The sequence below is a fragment of the Myotis davidii genome, unplaced genomic scaffold (assembly GCF_000327345.1).
Source record: "Myotis davidii unplaced genomic scaffold, ASM32734v1 scaffold46, whole genome shotgun sequence".
Lineage (NCBI taxonomy): Eukaryota > Metazoa > Chordata > Mammalia > Chiroptera > Vespertilionidae > Myotis > Myotis davidii.
In genome coordinates, this window is record NW_006383006.1 from 3749353 (window position 1) to 3774645 (window position 25293).

The 25293-nt window shown below is 40.0% G+C and overlaps 2 protein-coding genes across 12 annotated transcripts in view; one reads left to right on the forward strand and one right to left on the reverse strand.

Moving 5' to 3' along the window:
• GANC (glucosidase, alpha; neutral C) overlaps positions 1-21952 on the reverse strand; it is a 69412-nt gene extending 47460 nt beyond the window's left edge. For 2 of the 4 annotated variants that reach the window (XM_006778054.2, XM_015557546.1), the window contains exons 1-6: positions 21020-21949; positions 19254-19316; positions 17726-17834; positions 9082-9209; positions 5103-5285; positions 1653-1695 (exon numbers count right to left, since the gene is read on the reverse strand). In XM_006778054.2, coding sequence (XP_006778117.1) covers positions 1653-1695; positions 5103-5285; positions 9082-9209; positions 17726-17834; positions 19254-19316; positions 21020-21048 — 555 coding nt within the window. In that variant the 5' untranslated portion in view covers positions 21049-21949. Of the gene's footprint in view, positions 1-1652; positions 1696-5102; positions 5286-9081; positions 9210-17725; positions 17860-19253; positions 19317-21019 lie in introns of all 4 variants that reach the window. The other 2 variants (XM_015557545.1, XM_015557547.1) reach the window with 2 other exon arrangements.
• Positions 21953-22013: 61 nt separating this feature from the next.
• Positions 22014-25293, forward strand: part of TMEM87A (transmembrane protein 87A) — a 47795-nt gene continuing 44515 nt past the window's right edge. For 4 of the 8 annotated variants that reach the window (XR_001512190.1, XM_006778057.2, XM_015557549.1 and 1 more), the window contains exons 1-2: positions 22092-22312; positions 23583-23643. Coding sequence is in view for 7 of the 8 variants with exons in the window: in XM_006778057.2 (XP_006778120.1) it covers positions 22172-22312; positions 23583-23643 (202 nt within the window). In the remaining variant the exon portion in view is untranslated. Of the gene's footprint in view, positions 22313-23582; positions 23644-25293 lie in introns of all 8 variants that reach the window. The other 4 variants (XM_006778058.2, XM_006778062.2, XM_006778061.2 and 1 more) reach the window with 4 other exon arrangements.

Below are 25293 nucleotides of genomic sequence, written 5' to 3' on the forward strand. Positions count from 1 at the left end.
CCCACCACCTGCCACCCCGTCTCAATCAGTGGTGGAAGAACGCCTCAGAACTGTTTGTCTCAACTGGCCAATTAAGTTTAATGGTAAAGACCGGTTAATGATTACAATGCATCGTCAAACCTTCAGAAGAAAAGGAGACTGTTTTGTGGACCATTTGTGTGTGTGTGTGTGACGGGGGTGGGGGTGGGGGTGAAGGAGGAGGTAGTTTTTAAAATCAGTACTTTTTAATGGAAACAATTTGACCAAAAATCTGTCACAGAATTTTAAGACCCATTAAAACAAAGTTTAATGAGAAAAAAAAGAATTATTATAAGAGTCTCAGCAGAATTGCCCTGCCCGTTTCTCTAGCCTAGTGACACAGCACCCTTTCCTTTGCTCTTTTCTCTTGCTAAAAGTTATGTTTGTGTATGTATGTATGTATGTATGTATTTCAAATGTGCTCCTTTGTACCTAAGATTTTTGAAAATGCAATTCCTTCTATTTGGAATGTGCTTTTCCACTTTTTTTTTTTTTAAAAAAACTAGCTACTGTATCTGCATGCATCAATTTCAGCTTTAACATCATTTCCTTCAGGAGGTCTTTCCTGACCCTCATCCTGGTCAAGTTTCTTGTTGTAGTCTCCTAAAGCACCCTTTTGTAATGTGCTGGGCTGCATATCTGGCGCTTTGGCCAGACGGGTCATGCTGTGCTGTCTATTCTTAAAACACATAGATAGGAAGGTACTGACATCAGGCCAGGCCTTGAGATATGGTCTCATGGCCCCTTCCCAGCACACAGGCCTTCTTTCTCAGAAGGCCCGGAAGTCTCATTCCAAATTTGGGAAACACAGGACTGGAAAAAGTATAAATAAAGAGAGTTTCCTCCATATTGGGGGGCCCAGAATTTGAAAGACACATTTTTCTCTGGGCATCCACAAAATTTAATAATAAAATGTAACTCCTGTGGTCGTCACTGCAGTTCAGCCTCTGCTTCGGCAGGGTGCTGTAACTGTAGTCAGCTGGCCAGCTTAATAAAGGCTCTTAAATTTAAATTCTGAGTTGGTGGTCTATCTCGCTGAGTGAGCCCATAACAGTAACACTCTTCATACCTGTAATTATTTAGTGCCTGTCTTTCCAAATAGATTCTAAGTTTCATAAAGACACAGGATTTGCTTTATTCACTGCTGACTCCCTTTGCCTAGCATTATTTTGTGGCTGGCACTCAGGAATTACCTGTTTTATAAATTAATAAATACATGAACAAATGAATGAAAGAATCAATGAGAAGATATAATGAGTAACAGAGACAGATGATTACATTTACAGAGAATTTATCAAATGTCCATCTGTAGAAGGAAAGAACAGGACACATTATATTCTACACCAGTGGTTCTCAACCTTGGCTGCACATTAGAATCTCCTGGGAATCTTTTTAAAACCCTGATTTCTGGGCCTCATCCTCCGGAAATTCTGTTTCTTTGTTATGGGGTGAGGCCACAACATTAGTAACAAAAAAGAAGAATTTCCATAGGATGAGGCCCAGAAATGAGGATTTTTAAAAAGATTCCCAGGTGATTCTAATGTGCAGCCAAAGTTGAGAACCACTGTTCTATACAATAATGATGATGATTAAAATAATAATAAAAAAAAGACAAATTGCTCAATCTATATTACCTGAGAGGTGTCGATTGATTCATTCTCCTTTTCTCTGGTAGCTCTGTTGTAATACAAATAAAATTGTTTAACACATGGCAAGACTGATGGAATTTTGTTCAATTATAAAGATTTTCATTTCCAACTTTTGAAACTCTATCCACCGAGCCAAACTGGCTAGGGTATCATTTATCTTTTTAAAGAAACACTTTTGGTTTTGTTGATGTTCTCTTTTGATTTCCTTTTCAATTTCATTGATTTCTGCTCTAATTTTTAATATTATTTTTGCTTCTAGTTATTTGTATTTAATAAGCTCTTATTTTTCTAATTTCCTAAAGTGGAAGCTTAGTTTACTGATTTATATATTTTATTTATATTGAATGCATTGGGGTTACATTGGTTAATAAAATTATATAGGTTTCAGATGTATAGTTCTATAATACATCATCTGTAGAGTGTATTGTGTGTTCACCACTCCAAGTCAAGGCTCCTTCCATCTCCATTTATTCCCCTTTTATCTTCTACTGCCCCCAACTCCTCTTTTCTTCTGGTAGTCACCATACTATTGTCTGTCTATGAGGTGGGTTTGTTTGTTTTTTGCTTAATGCCTTCACCTTTTTCACTCAGCCCCACAACTCCTTCCTCTTTGATAGCTGTAAGTTTGTTCTCTATATCTGAATGTTTCTATTTTGTTAGTTTATTTTATTAATTAGATCCTGCACATGAGTGAAATCATATGACATTTGTCTTTCTCTGACTGGTTTGTTTCACTTAGCACAATACTCTCCAGGTCCAACCATGCTGTTGCAAAAGGTAAGACTTCCTTTTTTATGGCTGAATTGTATTCCATTGTGTAAATATTCCACAGCTTTAAAAAAAAAATCCAGTCTACCTTCTGATGGGCACTTGGGCTGCTTCTATATATTGGCTATTATAAATAACAAGAGGCCCGCCCATCTTGCCCCCTCTCACAGTCCGGGAGCCCTCAGGGGCAGGAGGCGACCCAACAATCAGGAGAAGGTGATGCCCCATCACACCTCTGCTGCTGCCACTGCCGGCAGTGCAAGCCTCGGCCAGCCCTGGTTATCTGAGCCTTGGGCGGCCCTGGGAAGCTAAGCAGCCACCATCCGAGGCTTGCTTGCACCTCAGGCTGGCCCTGGGCAGCTGGGAAGTTGACAGCCAAAGCTTGCCTGCGCCTCAGGCCGACCCTGGGTGGCTAGGGGGCTGAGTGGACTGGGGGACTCTGGAGGTAGGCGCCCTGGCAGGGCTGAGGGGACTGGGCACTGCCATCTTGTGGCTGTCACCATCTTTGAGGGTGTGGCAGTCAATTAGCATATCCCCTCCTTATTGGCTGTGGGTGCCACCATCTTTGCGACAGCATGAGGGTCAATTAGCATATTCCCTCTTTATTAGATAGGATGCTGCAATGAACCAAGGGGTGCATATATTCTTTCAAATTAGACACTTCTCCAAAGAGAACATACAGATGGCCAAGAGACATATGAAAAGATGCTCAACATCAGTAATCATCTGAGACATGCAAATGAAAACCACAATGAGATATCACTGTATACCTGTCAGAATGGCTATCATCAATAAATCAACAAACAACAAACATTTCTGAGGATGCAGAAAAAAGGAACCCTCATACACTATTAGTGAGAATGCAAATTGGTGCAGCAAAACAGTATGGAGTTACCTCAAAAAAATTAAAAATGGAACTGCCTTATGACCCAGCTATTCCACTTCTGGGAATACATCCTAAGAAGCCTGAAACACTAATTTGAAGTGTCTATTCAGGTCCTTTGCCCATTTTTTAATTGGATTGCTTTTATGTGTTTTTTTGGTGTTGAGTTGTATGTTTTTAATAAGTTTTGGTTATTAAATCCTAATCAGATGTATCTTTTCTCTTCTAATATATTCATTCAATGTTAAAAATTTCCTCTAAGCACTGCTTTTTCTACATGCCACAATTTTTAATAAGTTGTATTTTCATTTAGTTCAAAAAAATTTTAATTTTTTTAGAGGTTTCTTCTTTGGCTTATGTGTTATTTAAAAGTGTGTTATTTAATCTCCAAGTATTTTGGAATTTTCCATATTTCTGCTATTTATGTCTGGTTAATTCCATTGTGATCTGAGAGCATGGTATGATTGATATTCTTTTAAAATTTTTAAGGTGTATTTCATGACTCAAAATATGGTCTATCTTAGTAAAAATGTTCCATGTGAGCTTGAGAAGAATGTATATTCTACTGTTGTTGAATAAGGAAATCTATAGATGCCAATTATATCCAGTTGATTGATTTTCGTGTTGAATTCAACTATGTTCATACTGATTTTCTCTCTGTTGGATCTATCCATTTCTGATATAAGGGTGTTAAATGTCTAATTATAACAGTGGATTTGTCTATTTCTTCTTGCAGTTCTATCAGTTTTGCCTTATGTATTCTGATGTTTTGTTGTTAGGCACATACACACTAAGGACTGTTATGTTTTCTCAAAGAATTGACCCCTTTTATCATTACATAATGCTCTTCTTAATCCCTGCTAACTTTCCTTGTCCTTTTTTTTTAAAATATATTTTTATTGATTTCAGAGAGGAAGGAAGAGGGAGAGAGAGAAAAACATCAATGATGAGAGAGAATCACTGATTGGCTGCCTCCTGCACATCCCCTATTGGGGATTGAGCCTGCAACCTGGGCATGTGTCCCTGACAGGAATCAAACTTGGGACCCTTCAGTCCACAAGCTGACAATCTATCCACTGAGCTAAACTGGCTAGGGCTGTGGTCAGCAAACTGCGGCTCGCGAGCCACATGTGGCTCTTTGGCCGCTTGAGTGTGGCTCTTTCTAAGCCTTAGGAGTACCCTAATTAAGTTAATAACAATGTACCTACCTATATAGTTTAAGTTTAACAAATTTGGCTCTCAAAAGAAATTTCAATCATTGTACTGTTGACATTTGGCTCTGTTGACTAATGAGTTTGCCAACCACTGGGCTAGGGCATAACTTTCTTGTTTTGAAGTCTAATCTTTCTGAAATTAATATAACTACTTTCACTTTATTTTGATTAGTGTTAGCATGATACATCTTTTTCCATCTCTTTACTTTTAATCATGTGTCTTTATATTTCTCATAGATAAGTCTAGGGTAAAGGAATAAAGTGAAATTCTGATTAGTTCATATTAATATTTATCAAGTCAACAGAGTGCTTTTTTAAGAGGGTGCAGAGGGTTGAGAATGCCATTACGCAGGATGTGTTAAGAGTGTTATGCTTGCAAAAGTATGGGAATCATTCTTATCATTAAACCTGCATTCACCTGCACAGGTGAAAGATGAAAATTTTCAGAACAATATTCCATAAAATAAGGCAAACCAATTTTCTGTGTTGATATATTATAGATTTAGGCAACTGGTATTCACAATCAGGTTTTCTTAAATTCTTTATGTGTCAAGTAATGTGCAAAAATACCTTTGCTCGAAAGGAATCTGCAGATGCTCAAAATACAATTGGCCCAGGGAGTTTATGCTCATCACAACCTCTTCTTTAGACACCAAGTCTACTTTGAATGGGTTAGCCGTGATATGACACTTTAGATCTCCTTTTTCATCTGCCAATATGAGATTGCTTGTATCTACTGAGGATGAAGTCAGCCTAGAAAACAAAGCAGGAATAGAAAAACAAATTATTGTAGGTTTATATGGCTCAACATATTTCTCAGTTCAAATTCATTAATTAGTAAATCAATATTTATGTGACATAGCTTAGATAAGGCAATGGAGAGCCATAACTGAGAGCATGGGCTTTGGTGTCAGAGAGCCTGGATTGAAGATAGCTCCATGCAATAGGTATATAACTTTGGACAAGTTAATCTTTCTACTTCACAGTTTCCTCATCTGTAATGTAAAAATAATAAAAGCAAGAATAAATAGATCCAGTCATGATAAACGTAGTACTTGCATACTCCCATGACATAAAAAATACAACTACAGAACAACTAATACTCAGAGCCACCTGAAATCAAGCTGAATGGAGTCCTACAGCTAAGGATATAAAGAAGAAGCCACATAGAGACTGGTGGGAGGGATGGAGATGTGGAATGTGCTGATCCCACACCCACATGTGGTGGACAAAAATCAGGAGGGATATCTTGGCTGCAGAGGTCCTCCCTGAGGAGTGAGTGGTTCCAGTCCCAGACTAGGCTCCCGAGCTCAGGGTTCCAGTGCCAGGAAGAGAAGTCCCCATAATTTCTGATTGTAAGAACCAGCCAGGATTGTGGCTGAGTGAGACCGAGAGCTTCTGGAGTCCCAGGTAGTTCTTCTTAAAGATCCAGAACACAGACTTACTCAGACTCACCCTGAGTTCCAGCACTGGGGCTGTAGTTTGAAAGGCACCAGGGTCATATAGAGGGGAACTGAAGTGTCTGGCATCAGGGTGAGAGTTGGAGAGGCAGCTTTCTCCCAGACAGAAGTGCTGGTGGAGGTTATTGTTCCTCTTCTAAGAATTTCCACCAGAGAGTTGGCAGGCAGGGGCTATATCTAAGTTTCCATCAACCTGGCTATCACTGTTCTTCCTGACCTGGTGATTCCCTGAGACTCCATCACACCAACTTGCAGGTCCAGCCAAGGTGTTTCCAGTGGCTTTTCCACATGAAAGACCTGTCTTGGCTCATGCTTCAGACTTTCCTAAAAATTCTCAAACAAGCAGCATCCAGCCTCAGCATACCCTGTACCTCTCTCCAAGTGGCCTCAGGCTTGCAATAGTGGCAGCCAGCCTTGGTTCACAACTTGGCCTCTCCTGCGCATCTCAGAACAAGTAGCAACCATGTGCAGATTGCTTTGTAGCTCATGCTGGGTAGCCCCAGGCAGATATCGGCAGTGGCTGACCTTGGCCTATACTCCCTTTGGGAGTTTGACCGCCCGCTATGTTGTGTGCTGACCACCAGGGGGTGGTGTGGAATGAAGGAAGGCCCTGGCTGCCAGCTGGCAGCTGGGGGAAGGAAGGCCCCAATCGGCCCTGATCACCTGTCAGGCCTAGGGACCCTACCCGTGCACAAATTTTGTGCACTGGGTCTCTAATACTACATAACTATATGGCCAATGGAACTTCCATCTCAGCTAGAATCAGGAAGTTGGGTAATCAGAAGTCACGGTGGCAACTGGTTGGGCTCCAGGATCATGCCACTTAGCTGCAATCCAGAGATCAGGAAACCACTGCATTAACCAGTGTAGCTTTAGAGCCATTCTATATCTTTCAAATCCATACCAGCAAAATGGGAAACTCAGTTCTGAAATCAAAATACCTGTAAATGCATCTGATTGATGGAACCTGCCTGACATCTGAAACTAGCTACATGGGAATCTGGGAAATGGAGTGATGTAGTTTTTAGCTCTCTAGTTACTGCAATAGCCAAAGGCTTTCTACAAATGACTAGAATAGAAGCAGAACCAATATACCATATTTACTACATAAAGCTGGAATCACCCTGACCCCCAAACAGAGCAAAGACAGCATAGAAAAAGAAAACTACCACTTTGACAAGGAGTTAATATAAAAAATATATAAAGAACTCATACAACTTAATACCCAAACTAATTAAAAAATGGACAGAGGACTGAACAAACACTTCTCCCAAGAAGACAACATACAAATTAATGGTCAACAGACATATGAAAAGATGCTTAACTTTACTTGCTATTAGGAAAGTGCAAATCAAAACTACAATGAATATCACCTCACAACTGTTAGATTGTTTATTATCAACAAGATAAATAATAAGTGTTGGAGGGGTTATGAAGAAAAAGGAACCCTCATTCACTGCAGTGGGAATGTAAACTAAGGGTCACTATGGAAAACAGCATGGACGGTCTTCAAAAAATTAAGAATATAGTTACCATATGACCCAAAAACCCCTCTTCTGGGTCTACCCAAAAAATTTGAAAATACTTATTCAAAAAAATATATGCAACCTATGTTCACTGAAGCGCTATTCATGATGGCCAAGACATGAAAACACTGAAGTGTCCTTTGGTAGATGATTAGATAAAGAAGATAGAGTACATATATACAATGGAATACTACTCAGCCGTAAGAAAAGATGAAATACTGCCATTTGTGACAGCATGGATGGATCTTGAGAATATCAAGCTAAGCAAAATAATGATTTCATTCATGTGGAATATAAAACAGAAAGTTACAAGTAGACAAACAAGATAAACAAAAACTTATCACCACAGACAACAATATGGTGGTTTCCAGAGGGAAGGGGAAAAAGGGTAGTAAGGATTAAGGGAGTCAAATACATGGTGATAGAAGATTTGACTTTGGGTGGTGGGCACACAGTGAAATATACAGATGATGTATCATAGAATTGTACACTTGAAACCCATATAATCTTATTAACCCCAATAATGTCAATGTCACCCCAATAAATTAAAAAAGAATATACACACAAGAAAACTACAGACCAATTTTACTTATGAACACAGATATAAAAATGTTAAATGATCTACTAGTAAAATGATTCCTTTAGGATAGTAAAACATAATGTAGTATGGCCATGTGGAGGTGTGTGTGTGTGTGTGTGTGTGTGTGTGTGTCTTACATATACAATCATTTGCCAAACTGCAAAGTCTTGAGAACAGTTTCTTTTTAATTCCCATTTCCTAAATATTGGCATATAGTAGTGGCTTAATGAATAGACGTATTTTAAATTTATGATGGTTCTATCATAACTGAATTAATTTCTCCTTACAACCTACTGACCTTTTATTTTTATTGAAATAATAAAAATTATTTTTCATGGAAAAATAATCTACATAACCTATGATAATGTAGTGAGAATTAAAGCATCTGGCATAATCTTATATTCCTTTAGGGGAATAATATGGAAAAATAACAGAAGTCAACAGGCAGAGAACCAAGTTGAGATATCACTGGAAAGTGTGCTGAGAAGTGATATTCTGCAGTTATATGAAAATGATTTAATCCCCAAAGATTTTATTTCACCTAGAGACTGATTGTTAATTAATCTCTGCTCTAAGTCAATTAGATGTTACACTTCTAAGACTACCCTTAATTAAAAGTGAGTCAATCTAACTGTAAGCATGGGAGTTTGGCTAGTGTATTAGATCTCTGGAGCCCTGTGATAATCAGGGTGAGTAAATGAAATAGCTCTTCTTCTATTTGCTCCCAAAAGTCTGGCAGATCAACTGTTTGTTTTGTGAGGAAAGAAGGGATCAAAAGCTCTGGCTCTATCCTTTAATAAGTGTTGATGAGTCAAATGGTAGATGAGAAAACAGAATGGATAATTTACAAAATGGAAACTAACTCTGCAAGTGATTGTGGATTTGAATAGACAAACTATGAGGTGTACACAAAATCTACTACTCAAAGTATGATAAAATAACCCAGTGAGGGCGTACTCAAGATATTTTGATCCTTGGCTTACCTTACAGTACTTGGTTTGCTTGTGATGACATCTGGGACTTCATACCTGGGCTTCAGCGGAGTTTCTTCATTGATTTTAAGCCTGAAAATATTTCCCTCTATACCAAAAACTTCAGCCAAAAGAGGAACCTGGGCACAGACATATGAGATTAATCTCCATAGGTTAACCCAGTGATGATCAGTTCTACAGTCAAATGACAATTATTAGAAAACTACATTTAAATTATTACAGGCCAAGCAAACTGGAGAAAAATGGGAATCATGAAGAAATAAAGCTTCCCAATCTATGTATGTACTTGCTTGGCTATACCTGTGGGAGACAAGAAACACCTTCTATGTGTTGTATGGCTAGGAAAACATAATTGTCTGGACCAGGACCTTTAAGAGTATAAATTATTAGACTATAAATTATTAGACTATGGTCTCTATTAATTATTACACTGGATTACACATATAAACTGAAACTGCTCTTGCAAAATTGGGACATATGACCACTGTATCTCTCACAAACTATAGATGTCTAGAGAATAAGAGTTTGATGTTAAAACTAGAGTAACTGGATTCCAGCTGAATGAAAGATGAAGAGTAACAAGCCATAGAATAGAATAGAATAGATTAGAATAGAATATATATATATATATATATATACACCTAATATGCAAATTGTCCCCTTGGGAGTTCGGCTGGGAGTTTGATCCCTCACTATGATGTGCGCTGATCACCAAGGGGCGGCACAGAATGAAGGAAGGCCCTGGCCAGCAGCCAGGGAAGGGAGGCCCTGGCCCAGCAGCCAGAAAGAAGGCCCCAGCCGGCAGCTGAAGGCCCCAATCTGCCCTGATCGCTGGCCAGGCCTACGGACCCTACCTGTGCCCAAATTTCATGCACCGGGCCTCTAGTTGGTATATCACATTGTATAAGTTCAATGTGTACAATGTGCTGATACACTTATATACTGCAAAATGATTACCACCATAGCCTTAGTTAACATTGCATCATGTCTCATAATTATCATCTTTTTGTGGTGAGAACATTTAAGATCTACTTTTAGAAACTTTCAAGTATATAATAGAGTATTATTAACTATAATCACTATACTGTACATTAGATCTCTAGAAGTTATTCACCTTAGAGCTGAAAGTCTGTAGTCTTTGACCAATATACCCTCTTCCCCCGACCTCCATCATACTGTAATTATTGATTAGGTGTTTAAAGTTCTTTTATATATTTGAATTAATGTGCTGTCAGAATTCTAAATTTGAAAACGTATCCAAACATAAAGCTAAAATCCTTTTAGATTACACATTCTTACCCAAATTAGACATATATTTCTATTGCCCTCCCAAATTCAATTCAACTAACATTTATTTGTTATCTAATACCGTGATGCGCTGTTTGTTGCAAAAAAGAGGCTGTACTCTTAGGAAGATGGTAATTTAGAGACAAAACATACATAGTAAACATAAAGCATTTTATGCCGAGCTAGAAGGACAAGGAATGTGCTGTGGGAGAACAAATAAGGGGGATATTAATGATGATTCTAAGGAGAGGGGTTCTGGGAAATCTCTCCGGAGGAAGATGGACTTGAGCAGGGCCTTCAGGGACTTTGGGAGGCAAAGATGGGGAAAAAAAAAAATGTTAAGCAGAGGGTACATGGGTTGTCTGTCTATATATGATTAACAAATTGTGTCTAATTTATGCACTCAGAGATCCTACTATTTTAGTGAAATTGCTTTTAAAAAATTGTTTTTTTAAAACCAAAGACTGGTCTGTATGTTTTGTTCTTGAAGCTGCATCCTAGAGAAGAATCCGAATTATATGAGAGGAGGTAGCAATAACCCTGCTTTTACACAATAACCTTATGCAACCAAACTTACAAAGCCCATTTTGTTGTCTTTTTAACTTAATTAAGCAAGCCAATTTTTCCAATTAGGTAACTCTTTTTAAGGCCAATATCTAGAGTCATTCTTATCGTTTACCACCAACATAGCTTCATGTTCCAAGCACATAATTTCCTTAGTATACATTTGCTCCTATGCTGTTTTTAGTGGCTTAAATTTTTTTTTTTTAAACAGCAGTGGACGCTCAGAAGTTCAATAAGAAAAACTATTTAGGTTGAAGATAGCGGGGAGTAGCTCACAACCCGACCTTTAAGCCCCCGCCCCTCTCTGCATGGAGTGTGAGACACCTCCATGGAAGGAAGCCTCACGGCTCTGTGGGTGAGAGTTTATGAACCACTTCCCTGGGCTTCTTAACTGCCAGTTATTGCCCAATTCTTTCACCAAAACCTTGCTCTGTCAAGAAGTCTGGCCCTAGTCAGTTTGGCTCAGTGGATGGAGCATTGGCCTGTGGATTGAAGGGTCCTGGGTTTGATTCGGTCAGGGCACATGTCTGGGTTGTGGGTTCAATCCCCAGTGTGGGGCGTGCAGGAGGCAGCCGATCAATGATTCCCTCTCATTGTTGATGTTTCTCTCTCTCCCTCTCCCTCTCCCTTCCTCTCTGAGTTGATATTTCTCTCTCTCTCTCTCTCTCTCTCCCTCCCTCCCTCCCTCTTCCTTCCTCTCTGAAATCAATAAAAATATAGTTTTTAAAAAGTCTGGACATGAATGTTTTATTCTATCTAAAACATTAAGAATTTCTAGATATTCCTGTTCTCTAGGGACCTGTCTGGACATTTATTAAACAATAATATACAAATAAATTATCCATTCTCTTCCTCTTATTAGTGATTGGAAATGACAATGAAAAATATGTTAAGAGAACATATTTAAGTTAGATCACTTCAATTAAGATTTAGTGTTAATACTTAGATAATAGTAGCAGTTACACTCAAATTGCAGCAAGATGGATTTATGTAAAATAAGTAAAGAAATATATAACATTTTAAATGAGGTGAGACAGCATGGGCTTTACACCTTTAAAAAATTTAAGATGTGTAAATGTCCACCTACACAGAGAAGATGAGATAAATTCTCAGAGAAAGGAATGTATTTTGGAGGTTCCTTTTAGTAAAAGTCTCTATTTGTTTTCTTCATAAACCTTTATTCAGAGGTTTACCTCTCATAGTTTGGTAACGAGTATTAATTCCCTTTTTCTATTTGATTTCTCCCATATTCAATGCAAAACCTGGTCTGTCATCCATAAGTCTAGTTTTTTTGGCCATCTGGGCAAAAATATCAGACAGGTTGTAAAAATCATGGCAGTAGAAACAGTCTTGACTATGTATTCTAGTGGCTTGATCATAATTATATTAAAACAAAACTTTTTTGCCCTAGCTGGTTTGGCTCAGTGGATAGGGTGTCGGCCTTTGGACTGAAGGTTCCCAGGTTTAATTCTGGTGAAGGGCACATGCCTGGGTTGCAGGCTCGCTCCTCGGTAGGGGGCATGCAGGAGGCAGCTAATCAATTATTCTCTCTCATCATTGATGTTTCTATCTCTCCCTCTTCCTTCCTCTCTGAAATCAATTAAAATATATTTTTAAAAAAACAAAAAACTTTTTGTTCACCCAGAACTGGGAATCACAACTACTAGAGACTGTGACTGAGTTAACAAATGCCTGTAAAACACACATTTAAATGGCAGTGGGTATTAAAAAGGGAAATTACGACTTCATCACGTTATTCCTAATGGACAGAGTTCTTGTTTTTCCTCTGGCACCAGGTCTCTCTACTGTACTGTATGGAACAGTTAACCTAAAAGGCCTAGAAGAGTGAGCAAAAACCTCTCTCAGCAATAACCTCTTGATCAAGGCCTCCAGGGATGCAGAGAATGGTCTAAGATTTAATTAAATTGCTGTAGGGAACCAACTGTCCCTTTCATAGTTGCAGCCAGTTGGTTTATTGCAAGCACCGATTCTCTATGGAAAATGTTAGCAAGTTCATGCTGGGCTAATGCCCATTCTCCAAGTACAATTAGCCTGGCCAGGTGTGCTTCTGATTGTTTGGCCAGTTTCCAAATTAGCTGCCTGTTCCTGGCCATTTCTGCAGAAACAGTGTTGGTTAAGTGGTAGTTGTGCCTCATCTGCTGAGGAGGTAGCTGGTCAGGCAAAGTCCTATTTTCATCAGGCTTAGATGAAGAGGCAAGGGGTTACTTCATGGAGGTGCTCAGATATATCCCTTCATCCTTGGAGAAGCTGCTAGAAGAGTTGTCTCTGTTGAAAACTTGCAAACAGGCTGCAAAAGAAAGTAAATGTGTCATGTGAAAGCATCAAAATTAGCAATATGAAGTAGGTAAAAGACAAGATATAGCTTTTTAGTTAGATTCAGAAGACAGCATAAATTTCCCTGCTCTGATGTCATAAGACTAGGTCTTCTCTCTTTTTCAATCCTGGTCAAATGTTCACTGAAGGTAAAAAACTGAAACCACTACAACAAAAAACAGTTCTAAAAAAGCTGTCAACATTTTATTGATAATTCCTTTCTTTTTAGATTTTCTTCTGTGAGCTTCTTTATCAAGTATCTACCTTATTATTCTGTCATCAGAAATAGGCAAGATACTACACTGGGACCCTACTGAGAAAATATATGCATTTGAACCTGTAACCATTTCTTCTTCAAAGCCTAGATGTCCAGAGCATGACCTGGAGATAATACACAGGGTAATATTTCAGCTTGTATTGTAACACTAGAGGCCGGTGCATGAAATTCATGCATGGGTAGGGGCCCTAGGCCTGGCCAGCAATCAGGGTTGATCGGGGCCTTCTGGCTGCCGGCCGGGGCCTCCCTTCCCTGACTGCCAGCTGGGGCCTTCCTTCATTCCGCGCTGCCCCCTGGTGGTCAGTGCACATCATAGTGATTGATAGAACTAGCCTCCCGGTCAAACTCCCGTGGGGACACATTGCATATTAGCCTTTTATATACATAGATTACTGTGTCCCAGGAACATCATGTTTGCTATGACTGAATTGTGTGTCCCCCCAAATTCATGTATTGAAGCTCTAACCTTCAATGTGATGGTATTTGGAGATGGGGCCTTTGGGAGGTGATAAGGCTTAGATAAAGTCATAAGGGTGGGGTCATGATGGGATTAGTGCCCTTACAAGAAGAGACCAGAAAGTTAGCTCTCCCTCCTTGCTGTAAATATACAGCAAGAAGGTGACAATCTATAAGCCAGGGATAGAATCCTCAACAGACACCTAGATTTTGGATTTCCCAGACTCCAGAACTGTGAGAAATAGATGTCTTTTCTTTTAAGACATCCACTCTATGGTATTTTGTTATGGTAGCCTGAGCTGATTTAAGATAATGTTGAATGAAGCCTGGTTGTTTCCTGGTTGCTTATTAAAAGGCAGATTGGGGGTTGGGTATTGGGAAGAAGGATTTCAAAAATTAACAACAGATCTTGCTAACAAGGTTACTGCTTTAAGAGTTTAAAGGTGTTGGGGAGGCAGGCACTAAGAGTGCTGGTTTTGTCAGCATCTGTCTCATCAGTGAAATCTGAGAACTACAGCTGTGAGCTTAATAGGATCCTCTTGCACTTTGGGCTCTATTTCTCTGAACCTCAAATAAAAAGTTATTATTCTGAATAAGTGGATGTATGCAGCTTGTTTTAAATCTCCAGACTACACCCACACCATAGGCTAATGTGAAATCACCATAAAACACCAATCACATCCCAGAAACAAGCTCTAACAGAGACTCCTTGACTATGCAGTAAGTGAGATACAAGGCTCAGACAACTTTAGAGATTACTGTCTGGATCTTTTTTGTCCCTATCAAACTGACAGAGGGCATAAGGTGTTAAATCCCTATCAGTCATCTCATTAAAATGGAGTTCAGCTCAGAATTTCAGGGTGACCTCACAAAACATATACATTTGCATGAGATCAGGTATGTAGGGTATGTAGATTCCCTAGGTAGCCCTGATATTTCCAATACCTGAAAATGAGGTCTGTCTGTTTCAAGGGGTCCTCGAAGTTCTCAGTCTTGGGAGCCATGTTGCTGACATCTGGATAACTTGTCTTTGCTTGTTGGGCTTCTCAGTTTGACCCTTCTGAGCCATGTGCTGTCATATGCTGAGATCCTGTGGGTCCTCCTGGACTGTGGTTTCTTTTCCATTGAAGGCATCCAGATCTGGTGGGTTCTGGCACTAGCACCTGATCTGAACAGCATTATCCCTCACATTTTCAGGATCCAAAGAGAGTTATGTGGAGAGAACGTGATCTATAGTCTGAAAAAGGCCGTATGTGGGGAATCTACCACTAACTGCATGGGCACCAAGCTGTATTGAGAATTTTCATTTTGGCCCACCCTGGTATACAGGGTGCTTTTGCCTCATTTACTTTGCCTCAGTGTGTGTCATCATGACACTGGATTGTGCAGGTGGTGCTCAATATACTAAGCCTCCCAAGGACGAAAGGGATAGCATCTACAACTCTCTAGGGTTAGACACATTGGGGACAGGAAGGAAAATGAACAATGACGGGGAAAATGAGACAGGAAAGATACCTGACTTTTGGTAGGAGGCCTAATGCCTCCTGGAAGGTCTCTTGTGGACTCCTTGCATCTCCTGGAGCCAACTGCCTCTGCTGACCCTGAATACAGGTGTTTGGCTGGATGTCAGGCAATTAGACCACACACAAATGTCAGGTGGCTCTCTAGGAAAGAAATTAGTGCTTCCCCATGTTTTCCCATGAACAGCTATCAAATTAGGCTACAAAAGGATGTACAGTTTGGAAGACTTCAATCAGCAGTAGGGGATCTATAACTTCAGGGATATAATGAGCTGAGAACTCAAAGGGGCTAAATTCCTCCAGAAAAAAATGGGTGGTATAAGAAGCAGCACTCAATTTTGGAGAAAGGCTAACCATCCATCTGTGTAGTTAAAAGAGATAAACTAAGTGTACTGCCACCATAACTACATCCTCAAGTAAACAGAAGTTGGGGACAGGGAACAGGGATAGAGAACACAGAACTGTTGATATGATTCCTGTCTCTACTTTGAATTCGGGCAAGAAAGCTATGTCATACCAACTGGCATGGTTCAGTGGTTGAGAGTCTACCTATGAACCAGGAGGAGGTCATAGTTCCATTCGCAGTCACGGCACATGCCCAGGTTGTAGGCTCGATCCCCAGTAGGGAGTGTGTAGGAGGCAGCTGATCCACGATTCTCTCTCATCATTGATGTTTCTATCTCTCTCTCCCTCTCCCTTCCTCTCTGAAATCAATAAAAATATATTTAAAAAAGGAAAAAAAAAAGAAAGCTATGTTAGAAAATTCCACACCTATGAAATAAGCTAAAATCTTTAACACTTCATAAGGAAGGTAGCCTTCCCCATTGTGCAATTACTCCTTCTATCTGAGAATAAGTTGGGGTCCTAAATTAAAGGCCTTACAAATGTTACAGAGAACCCGGTTTTGCGGGGTAGTTTTTGTTCTATCTTCTCAGAGAAGATTCCTCAGTGTGGTACTATAGAACCAGAGCTATGATAGTTGCCAGAAGACCTCTCACAGCTTTGCAGTGGAAATGGGGATTTCGTCTCCATCTGCTTCTCAGAACTGGTATTTTTTAGTGAGTAGGTGGAGTTACTGTCCAACCAATTAGGGACCTAGACAACATGGTTTTAACTATGTCTTTCAGTTGTATGAGTTACCACTTAAGCCAGATTGTCTGGGAGGCCTTAGAACAGCGGTTCTCAACCTATGGCAGTCGAATGACCCTTTCACAGGGGTCGCCTAAGACCATCCTGCATATCAGATATTTACATTACGATTCATAACAGTAGCAACATTACAGTTATGAAGTAGCAACGAAAATAAATTTTATGGTTGGGTCACAACATGAGGAACTGTATTTAAAGGGCCAGAAGGTTGAGAACCACTGCCTTAGAAGCTTAGGATGCCTTTCAAAGATAGCAGAGGATCTGGAAACGAGGGTCAAGTTGGGAGCACCAGGTATTTGTGCATAGTCACACTTCCTAGCCCAGCCCGTAGCACTTCTTCTATGACAAGCCCATCTGTATGGCCCATCTGAAGTAGTTTGGTGACTTGACAGGTGAGGAAAAGAACTTAGAATATAATACTGCTCTAATCTTTTCAGTATATAATAACTAAGGTGATCTGCCAGTGAAGCAGCTCAGGAGATAGGACATTTGTGGCTAAGCTTTTTCAACTGCAGTCCCTTGCTCCTCTTGCCTACCCACAATTTGAGGTTTGGACATTCACTGAATCTGTACTATACTCAGGCTGCATGGTCAACTGTATGTTGTGTAATAGTGATAGAAAGAGCATGGTTGCTTGATAAAGTCCACAGATGCAGGTGAAAATCCTGGTTAGAAGCTGTGACTAGTAAAGATTCTGGTTACTAGCTATGACTTTGAGCAAGTGACTTTTTAGACTTCAATTTCCTTATCTGAAAATTGGGGATAATAATGATAAGCCTTTGAAATGTAATATGAAGACTACTTAAGAGGAAATAACATTTGTAAAACATCTAGGAAACCATCTGATATACAGGCAACCTATACTCTTGATATTCACATTACTTTTAAAGTAATATTAGTTAGATATGAAAAAGTTTATAGTACTCCACTAACAAAGTTTATTTTTAAAACATACATAGTTTTAATTAGCCTTTGTGGAAATTTACTTCATTCAACCCAAATAAAAGTAGAAATAAATAATTCTTTGTAGAAAATACTTGTATCTCACCTTAGTTGCTTCATTGATGATTTGGAACCTGATGCTGTCTTTGCCTGTTGTGACTGAGTCTAGTAATGCCTGATAGGTGGACTTCTTGGAGAGCTGCTGTTTCTGACGCCTACAGATGTGAAGTGTACAGATGCCTGAGAATTATTTGTGACTGTCAACATTCAATAGACTATATTACCAGGGACAAGTCATTAAAATTTACTATGATAGTAAGTGAGTTAGGCACAGACAGTAATAGTATTCCAATAAAGTACTAACAGGAGTACTTTGTTATTAGAGTGCTAATAAAATTAGTAGTAACAAGAAAAATACTAATAAAAGTGTTTATAACATAACACTACTAAAAGATGGTCCTTTTTCCCCTTTACTGAGAAGGTGGGGCAGTTTTCATAGATGACTTTTATTAGCTTATTAATTTCACTCCCTCTTTCCATGAAATGTATACTTTAATAGAAACTCAATAATTTCTCATAGAAATCAACATAATCTAGTGGTTTAACAAAGTAACCAGGAGTTCACTATACAATTCCCTCTAAGGTACTTGTTCAAATTAAAACGATAGAATTTTCTTCCTCAAGAGTAGTGTGAATAAATTAGAAAGTTGTAATATATGATACAATTTTTGGTGATTTCAATTTCAGGATCAAATAAGGCTCTGGGGAAACAGGCAATCTTATATAGTGATGGTGGAAGTACAAAATGATACAGTCCTATGGAGGGATATCTGGTAATAACTAAAATTTCAAATACATTTACTCTTTGACCCAGTAATCCCACTCCAGGAAATTTATCTTATAAATACGCTTGCATGTATAGGAAATGACATATGCATAGCTTTTCATTGTGGCAGAGCTAGTATATCAAAATAGCCCCAAAGTCTACCAATATGAGAAAAACTGAATAAATTATAGTACATTTACCCAAATGGAATACTATATAGCTGTAAAAAGAGAGGACAATCCCCATATACTCATGCAAAGCTCTTCAGAATAAACTATGTAGCAGGAAAAAAGAGGTACACAATAGTAGATAGAAAACTACTTGGTATAAGAAGGATGGTGATATAAGAAGATATGCAGTCACAAAAATTACTGGAAGGATAAATAAGAAATTAATCTGGTTATAAGGACATGATGTTGAATTGGGTGTAAGGGAACAGGAATGAACATAATTTTCTAATATATATATTTTTATATTATTTGATTTTTGAACCATGTAAATGTATTATCTATTAAAAGACAAAGTTTTAACATCATTTAAAAATGCTCTGACTTTTAAAATAACCTATTTACTGAAAATTTAAATACTACAGTAGTCATCTGTAATACTTGCAACAATAAAGATAAAAATACTACAGCAGTAGGTATATAAAGTTAAAGGCAAATGTCTGGGATAAATTCCTTAATCACCAAATTTCCTAATTGGTTCTTTCCTTATAAAGCCTATCAGTTCTCAAAATTTATTAAATATCAGTTTTGAAATAATGTCAGAAATATTTCGATCTAAGGAATTAATTTCCTCTCCTTACCTGTAGAAAGCAATCTTGCTGCAGTTTTTGAAAATGTTTTTATCCACAGCTTCATCTTCAACACTAAATAAACAGATACTTTTAAGACAGTTATTTTATATAGGGTTTGTGAATCCATTATTTGTACCTCTCTAACTATAGTATGATCATGAGAAGTAAACCTCTGCAATGCAAAATTGTGTCATGGCCATCACATAACACAATAACCTGTGCTATAGACAGGATTCTTTTAGACATCATCCGTGGTAAAGAACAAAACATGACGTTCGGGTTTACTCTGAAACTAGTAGAAAAAGAGCACTGTCACTTATGAGGAAGGGTTCTTTTAAAATAATGAGTGAAAAATGGTCATGGAAGGAGGCTTGGCTTGGGGTTGTGAACACACAAGACAATATACAGTTAATGTATTATATAACTGTACCCCTGAAACCTATATAATTTAACAGATATCACCCCAATAAATTAAACTTATAAAATAATTAGTGAAGGCTATGAATACAACAATAAAATCTGAAGGAGCAAAAACAAACAAAAAACCCAAATCAAACAAAAACCAATCCATCCATTTACTTATTCCACAAAATATTTTCCAATATTCTTACTGAATGCTGGGTTCTGAGGAAGATACTAAGACTGTCCATGATTTCTGTGAGAGCCTAACCAACAATCACAAATCAACCTGACAATGCTACAATACAGTTATGTGCAAGGTGCTAGAGTAAGAAGGGAAACAGGTGTAGAAGAAAAATCTTTAGCTTTTTAAGATGATGATGACAATCTAGGTTTCAGTGTTTTTTAAGACCAACTTTCCAGAAAAGCTGGTCTGGACTAGAACATGAACAAAATGTATATATATTGCTAATTGAGATTATGTATTTAACATATGCCCATTAACAACTACAAGGTATAAAGTGGGGGAAACATCATTGCAGAGATGATTAAAGCTGTGATTGAACACCAATTTCAAAATATGAAAACAAGTCCAGACAGACATACTTGGCCATACTAAAAAATGATTTATCATGGAAGTAATCAAAACCCTCAGTCTTTGTTACTGTTTCTTTTAATTAAGTGTGCAAAGATTAAGAAATTGGCAGCCTCCTGTTTCCAGCTTTAAAGAATGACATGGGAAGAGGTGGGAACAGCTGAACTTTGTAAGCAACATGCTTGAAATTCATGGGTTAGAATTCTGATCACAACTCTTCCAGGTTTGTTAACCATCCTGAAAATATTTTATGAAGGTCTAGCTATTAATATCAACTAATTCCCGGGGAAGTGAGAAAAAACCGACAAAGAGTAAATGCACACATACAAAGCATGCGGATAAGGATTGAGTTGATGTTGGGTATTCTTGCTTATCAAAATACTCATAGCTTTGGGACTTTGAAATGGTAAATATTCATGATGTGTGAGAAAGCATGATACATAACTGTACCATCTTAATTAGATAAAAATGAAAGCTTAGTTGTGTAGATACACAGGACTTAGGACATCTCAGATTGTAAACTGCTTGTGATTATGGATGGCTAAGTTCTTTGCTTGTGTTTTTCAGTTTCCTATATATGCACATGTTAACTTTAACAAAATAAATGTTACTTTAAAAGCCAAAAATAAAACCAAAACCAAAACAAAACAAAACAAAACAAAAAAACCAAAGCATGCAGATAAGAAGCGCAATCAAACAATAAAAACGTCAAAGCCAGAACGTTGCTTGCAGGCCTTCCAGGGCCATGGAGTCAGTCCCTGCAGGACCGCTGGGTCTTTACCTGATTTCCTCTTTTTCGGAAACTTCCATGGTTCCCAAGTCACTTCACAGGCTCCCGGCTCTCGGTCCGAGTCCCTGGCGACCTTTTCGGAACGAGGACAGCTCTCGTTCTAAACCATCACCAGCACTTCCCCGTCGTCAAGTGTCTGGGAAACGGGAGTCCCCTCCAAATACGTAAGGAGTGACAACCCTTCCTCCTGGAATTCCCAGGCCCCGCCGAGCGTTTCTCTAGGGACTTATTTTATTGGGCAAATTTTTTCTTGGTAATGAATGAGTGGCCGATGAGAAACTGCTGTCGTCAGAAACCGAAACTGCCTTTGCAGCAGAGGGGGCGTGTATGCCGAGTTCTAGCGGATGAAAACGTTCAGAGCACGAGCCAGGAAGGACCCAGATGGCCGGCCCTGCCTGACTGCGGCGAGGCTTCTGCAGGTCTAGCTCGGCGCCGGTCGCGCCATTTACAGAAAACCGACCCACTCCCTCCCCGCCTTACATTGAGCGGGAAGTGCCGGCCAGGTCTTTGCTGGGGCTTTATGTTCTCCACCCAGACCCTGCACTTAGCGTCACACTTTTCAGGGCTAGAAGGGGCTTTTAAAAAGAGGTTATACATATATCATACTCTCCAGTTTAGGAATCGCTTATGCTGCACCACCGCCCAATTCCAGTCATTAAAACTCCAGACACCGATAACGCACGGCTAGACCCTAACCAGGCAGCCAGATGACGGTGGCTTCCCGGACTTCTGGCCCCGAAGTCCTTTGACTTAGACGGGATAAGGGGCAGGAGCGAACAGGAGGAGGAGAGCCAAACACTCATGGGGTGTTGACCTCGTCCCCAAACCTGTGCAGGGCTGGGCGAGAGCAGAGCCGCCTGACGGGGGCGGCTTTTGGAGACCATCCGAACTCACCAAGGTGACTGGGGGGGGGAGGGGGCTGACAGAGCGACGCCTGCGCAGTTCCCCCAAAGCCTCGCACCAAGCGGTGACAACGTCAGGAGGGAGGGGCCGCTGCGTCGCCACCTTAACGAACCTCGCGAGGGCGCGAGGACCCGGATGATCCGGCCCGCCCCCTCCCCCCTCCCCAAGCAGAGCCGGAAGAGGGCGGGACGAGCCGGAAGGAGGTGAAATGCTGTCGGTAGACACTCCAAGGCTGTGAAGATGGCGGCGGCTGCGTGGCTTCAGGTGCTGCCCGTCATTCTTCTTCTGGGGGCTCAGCCGTCCCCATGGTCGTTTTTGGGCGCAGGGCCGGTACCCGTCGCTGCTGCCGACCGGTCCAAGTGGCACATTCCAGTACCGTCGGTGAGTGTTCCGAAGCCAAGGAGCCCCGAGGAGCGAGGGGTGGGGCTACGGCGGCCCAAGGGGTCCATGAAGGCTCTGCGAAAGTCCGCTTCCAAAGGGGTGGGATCGCCGGGAGCGTCCTTGCGGTTGCTTCGCTGGGACCCACCTCCCAGGAGCGCAAAGCTGCGAGTTTCTGTGGGTGGATGAGCGGGAGTGTCGGGGCCACGCCGGGAGCGGGGAGGAGCGGGGAGCGGTTTCGTAGCCAAGTCAGAGAACTTTGGGTGCCTGGCCTGAGACAGGTGCCCGCGATGTACAGGGCTAGAGTGGTTTCTCTTCCAGGTGAAGTTTTCCAGAATTCAGGGACCCCGGGTTGGGGAAGAGGGAAAGGTAAACAGGCGTCTTTCTTTCCGCCCCTCTACACGTTTTTGTTGCTGGATAATTCTATGCACGAAGTTGGATGATTCCATTGGAACCTTAGGATGATTATTCTAAGTGTTGCCGTGTGATTAGGAACCCTAGGCATTAGCAAAATGTATCCTAATACTAGAACGGCTAAAGTGGAAGACATAGCATTCTAAAATTTGATATGGTAAGGCTGGTCTTGCTTGTGGACCATTAGCTCGGTAGGTTTACCTTTTCTGTCTGTCCCCTTCCCCCCTTTTTAAACTCCATTGGAATGAGAGCCATCGTCCTGTGAGCAGGTAGCAATCAGATGCAGGCAGGACATGCGGAAAAGTGTGAGCACTGGCTGAAACCACCGCGGCCTTTTTGTTGCATTCTGCTCCGCTCACGGGTTGAAATGCCCCAAACCTACTTGAACTTTTATGTGGCAAGCACGATAGCTTTTGTTCATTTGGTGGAGAACTTTAGGTTCTCAATTCTAGGTATTTACTTGTTACTAAAATAAGTTACATCTGGCTATCTTCTCATAGAATAGTTTTTTTTTTTAAATGATTGGTTATTTTGGCCAGTGATGAGTGGGTAAAGGGGATGAGCTGAAGACGGAGTACCTCCTGTGACGATTTAGGTTGGGATTTCTTGCAGCCTTCTAGAGTACCTGCCTCATAGCCTGAGGAGCGCCGCAGCGGGGAGGGTCGTGTCAGTACCAAATTTCAAAATCCTGCAGTTTGGATATCGTGGAATTTTACTATAAGGGAGGCTATGGTTGCCTTTTTGTTTGTTTGTTAAGAAAATGAGCTTGAACATTTGATAAATTTAGGTTTTTATACTATTTAGTTTCTGCCTTGGGAATTGTTCTCATGCTAATTACCTTTCTCCTTTATCTTTGCAGGGAAAAAATTATTTTAGTTTTGGAAAGATCCTCTTCAAAAATACCACTATCTTCCTGAAATGTGAGTTTTTGCATTTCATGAAGTTTTTGTTTTGAGTTTTTGAGTGATCTTTAAACTTTTAAATTACCTATTTTCTACCTCTGTTGATTTATTCTCAACATAAGTTCTGAAATTTCATAGTCCACTGTCTAGGCATTAACATATGTGGTATAACTAAGGTCCTTTCACTGAATAATCTTCAGAATATTTACTTGTGTGAACTTCCTTTTCTCGTTTTCCTGGTGTTTCCTGTATACAGTTGGCCCTTGATAAATGAGGGGGTCAAGGGCTCCGATTCCCCACACAGTAAAAAATCCATGTATAACTTTTGACTCCCCCAAAACTTAAGTTGTTCTTCAGTATCTGTGGGGGATAGATTGGTTCCAGGACCCCCACAGATACTAAAATCAAAGGATTCTCAAGTCTCCTATATAAAATGGCATAAATCAATGCATACAGTCAGCCTTCTGCATCCCTGGATTCCTAACTGCTGATGAAAGCAATACGGGTATTTATTGGGGGAAAAAAAAGGCATGTGTAAGTGGACCCATGCAGTTCAGACCATGTTGTTCAGGGGTCAGCTGTATAGTTAGACAAATTGGGTTTGTTGATTGTCTGCATGGTGTTTTAATCTGTTCTGAGTTATAGAGACAATACCGATTTTGCTTTTGTGTACCTGATGGATGTTTACTGAACATATGACGTAGGTTTGTCAGATCACTGGCTGTGAAAGAATATGCATAGTGTATCTTTCGTTTGCAAAAGGAGTATTTTACCACTTGGATCTTTGCAAGAGGAAACTCAGAGATATTCTTTATTAGGAAATAGGGGTTATGTGGAACAAAACCAGTCTGTCCAGTTTAAAATCCACTGAATCCAAAATATCCCATTGTGCATTAAAGAAAAGCTTCCTTTTATTTCTGAAACTGGCTTTATTTCAGAGAACATAGGCAGCTCTATTTCAAGATCAAGGATAAAAATCTAAGTCATCCACGTATATTTCTATGCATAGCTCTCTCCATGAAGTGCAAACTTGGTTTGATGATTTTACCCTTTTAATAATTTAGTAAGTAGTTATGAAAAACTTTTTATGTGCCAGGCACTGTTTGAGACAGCAGGGAAGTGATAGAAAAGGACCTTTCTCTAGTTGAGTTTACTGGGGTTGAAGGAGGACTATATAATCTCCTGATAAATGACTTAAATTTGATTTAAATCAAATCTACTCTGACACACTGTTCTTTCTTATGAGGTTGGTTTACTAGATTAGAGTAGCTTTTAGGGGTAGCAGTATTTTATCTTTTGTCTGACAGGCTGTGTTGCGGTTTGGCTAGTGACTGAGGCTGTGAAAGAATTCGCAATTTGGAGAAGAGATGCAGAGAGGAAAATTTTTTTACTTCAAAGGAGCCAAAGGGCCAAGTATTGCTAGTCAGTACAAGGCTGGGAACCAAAGGTTGCTTGCTCTTTTAAGCAGTGGCTATTGCAAGGAAGGGAGGGAGGCTTCTGTTGAAGTTGAGCAGATACCGGGGCGGGCTGTCTTGAAAAGTTACTTTGCTTTCCAGGAGACAGTCCCGCAGATGTCCTAAGGAGGTGTCTTATCAGTATTTTTCTCACGCCTGTAAAACATGCTTAGAACAAAAGTCAATGAAGAGTTCAAAAGGCTTGTTTGACGGG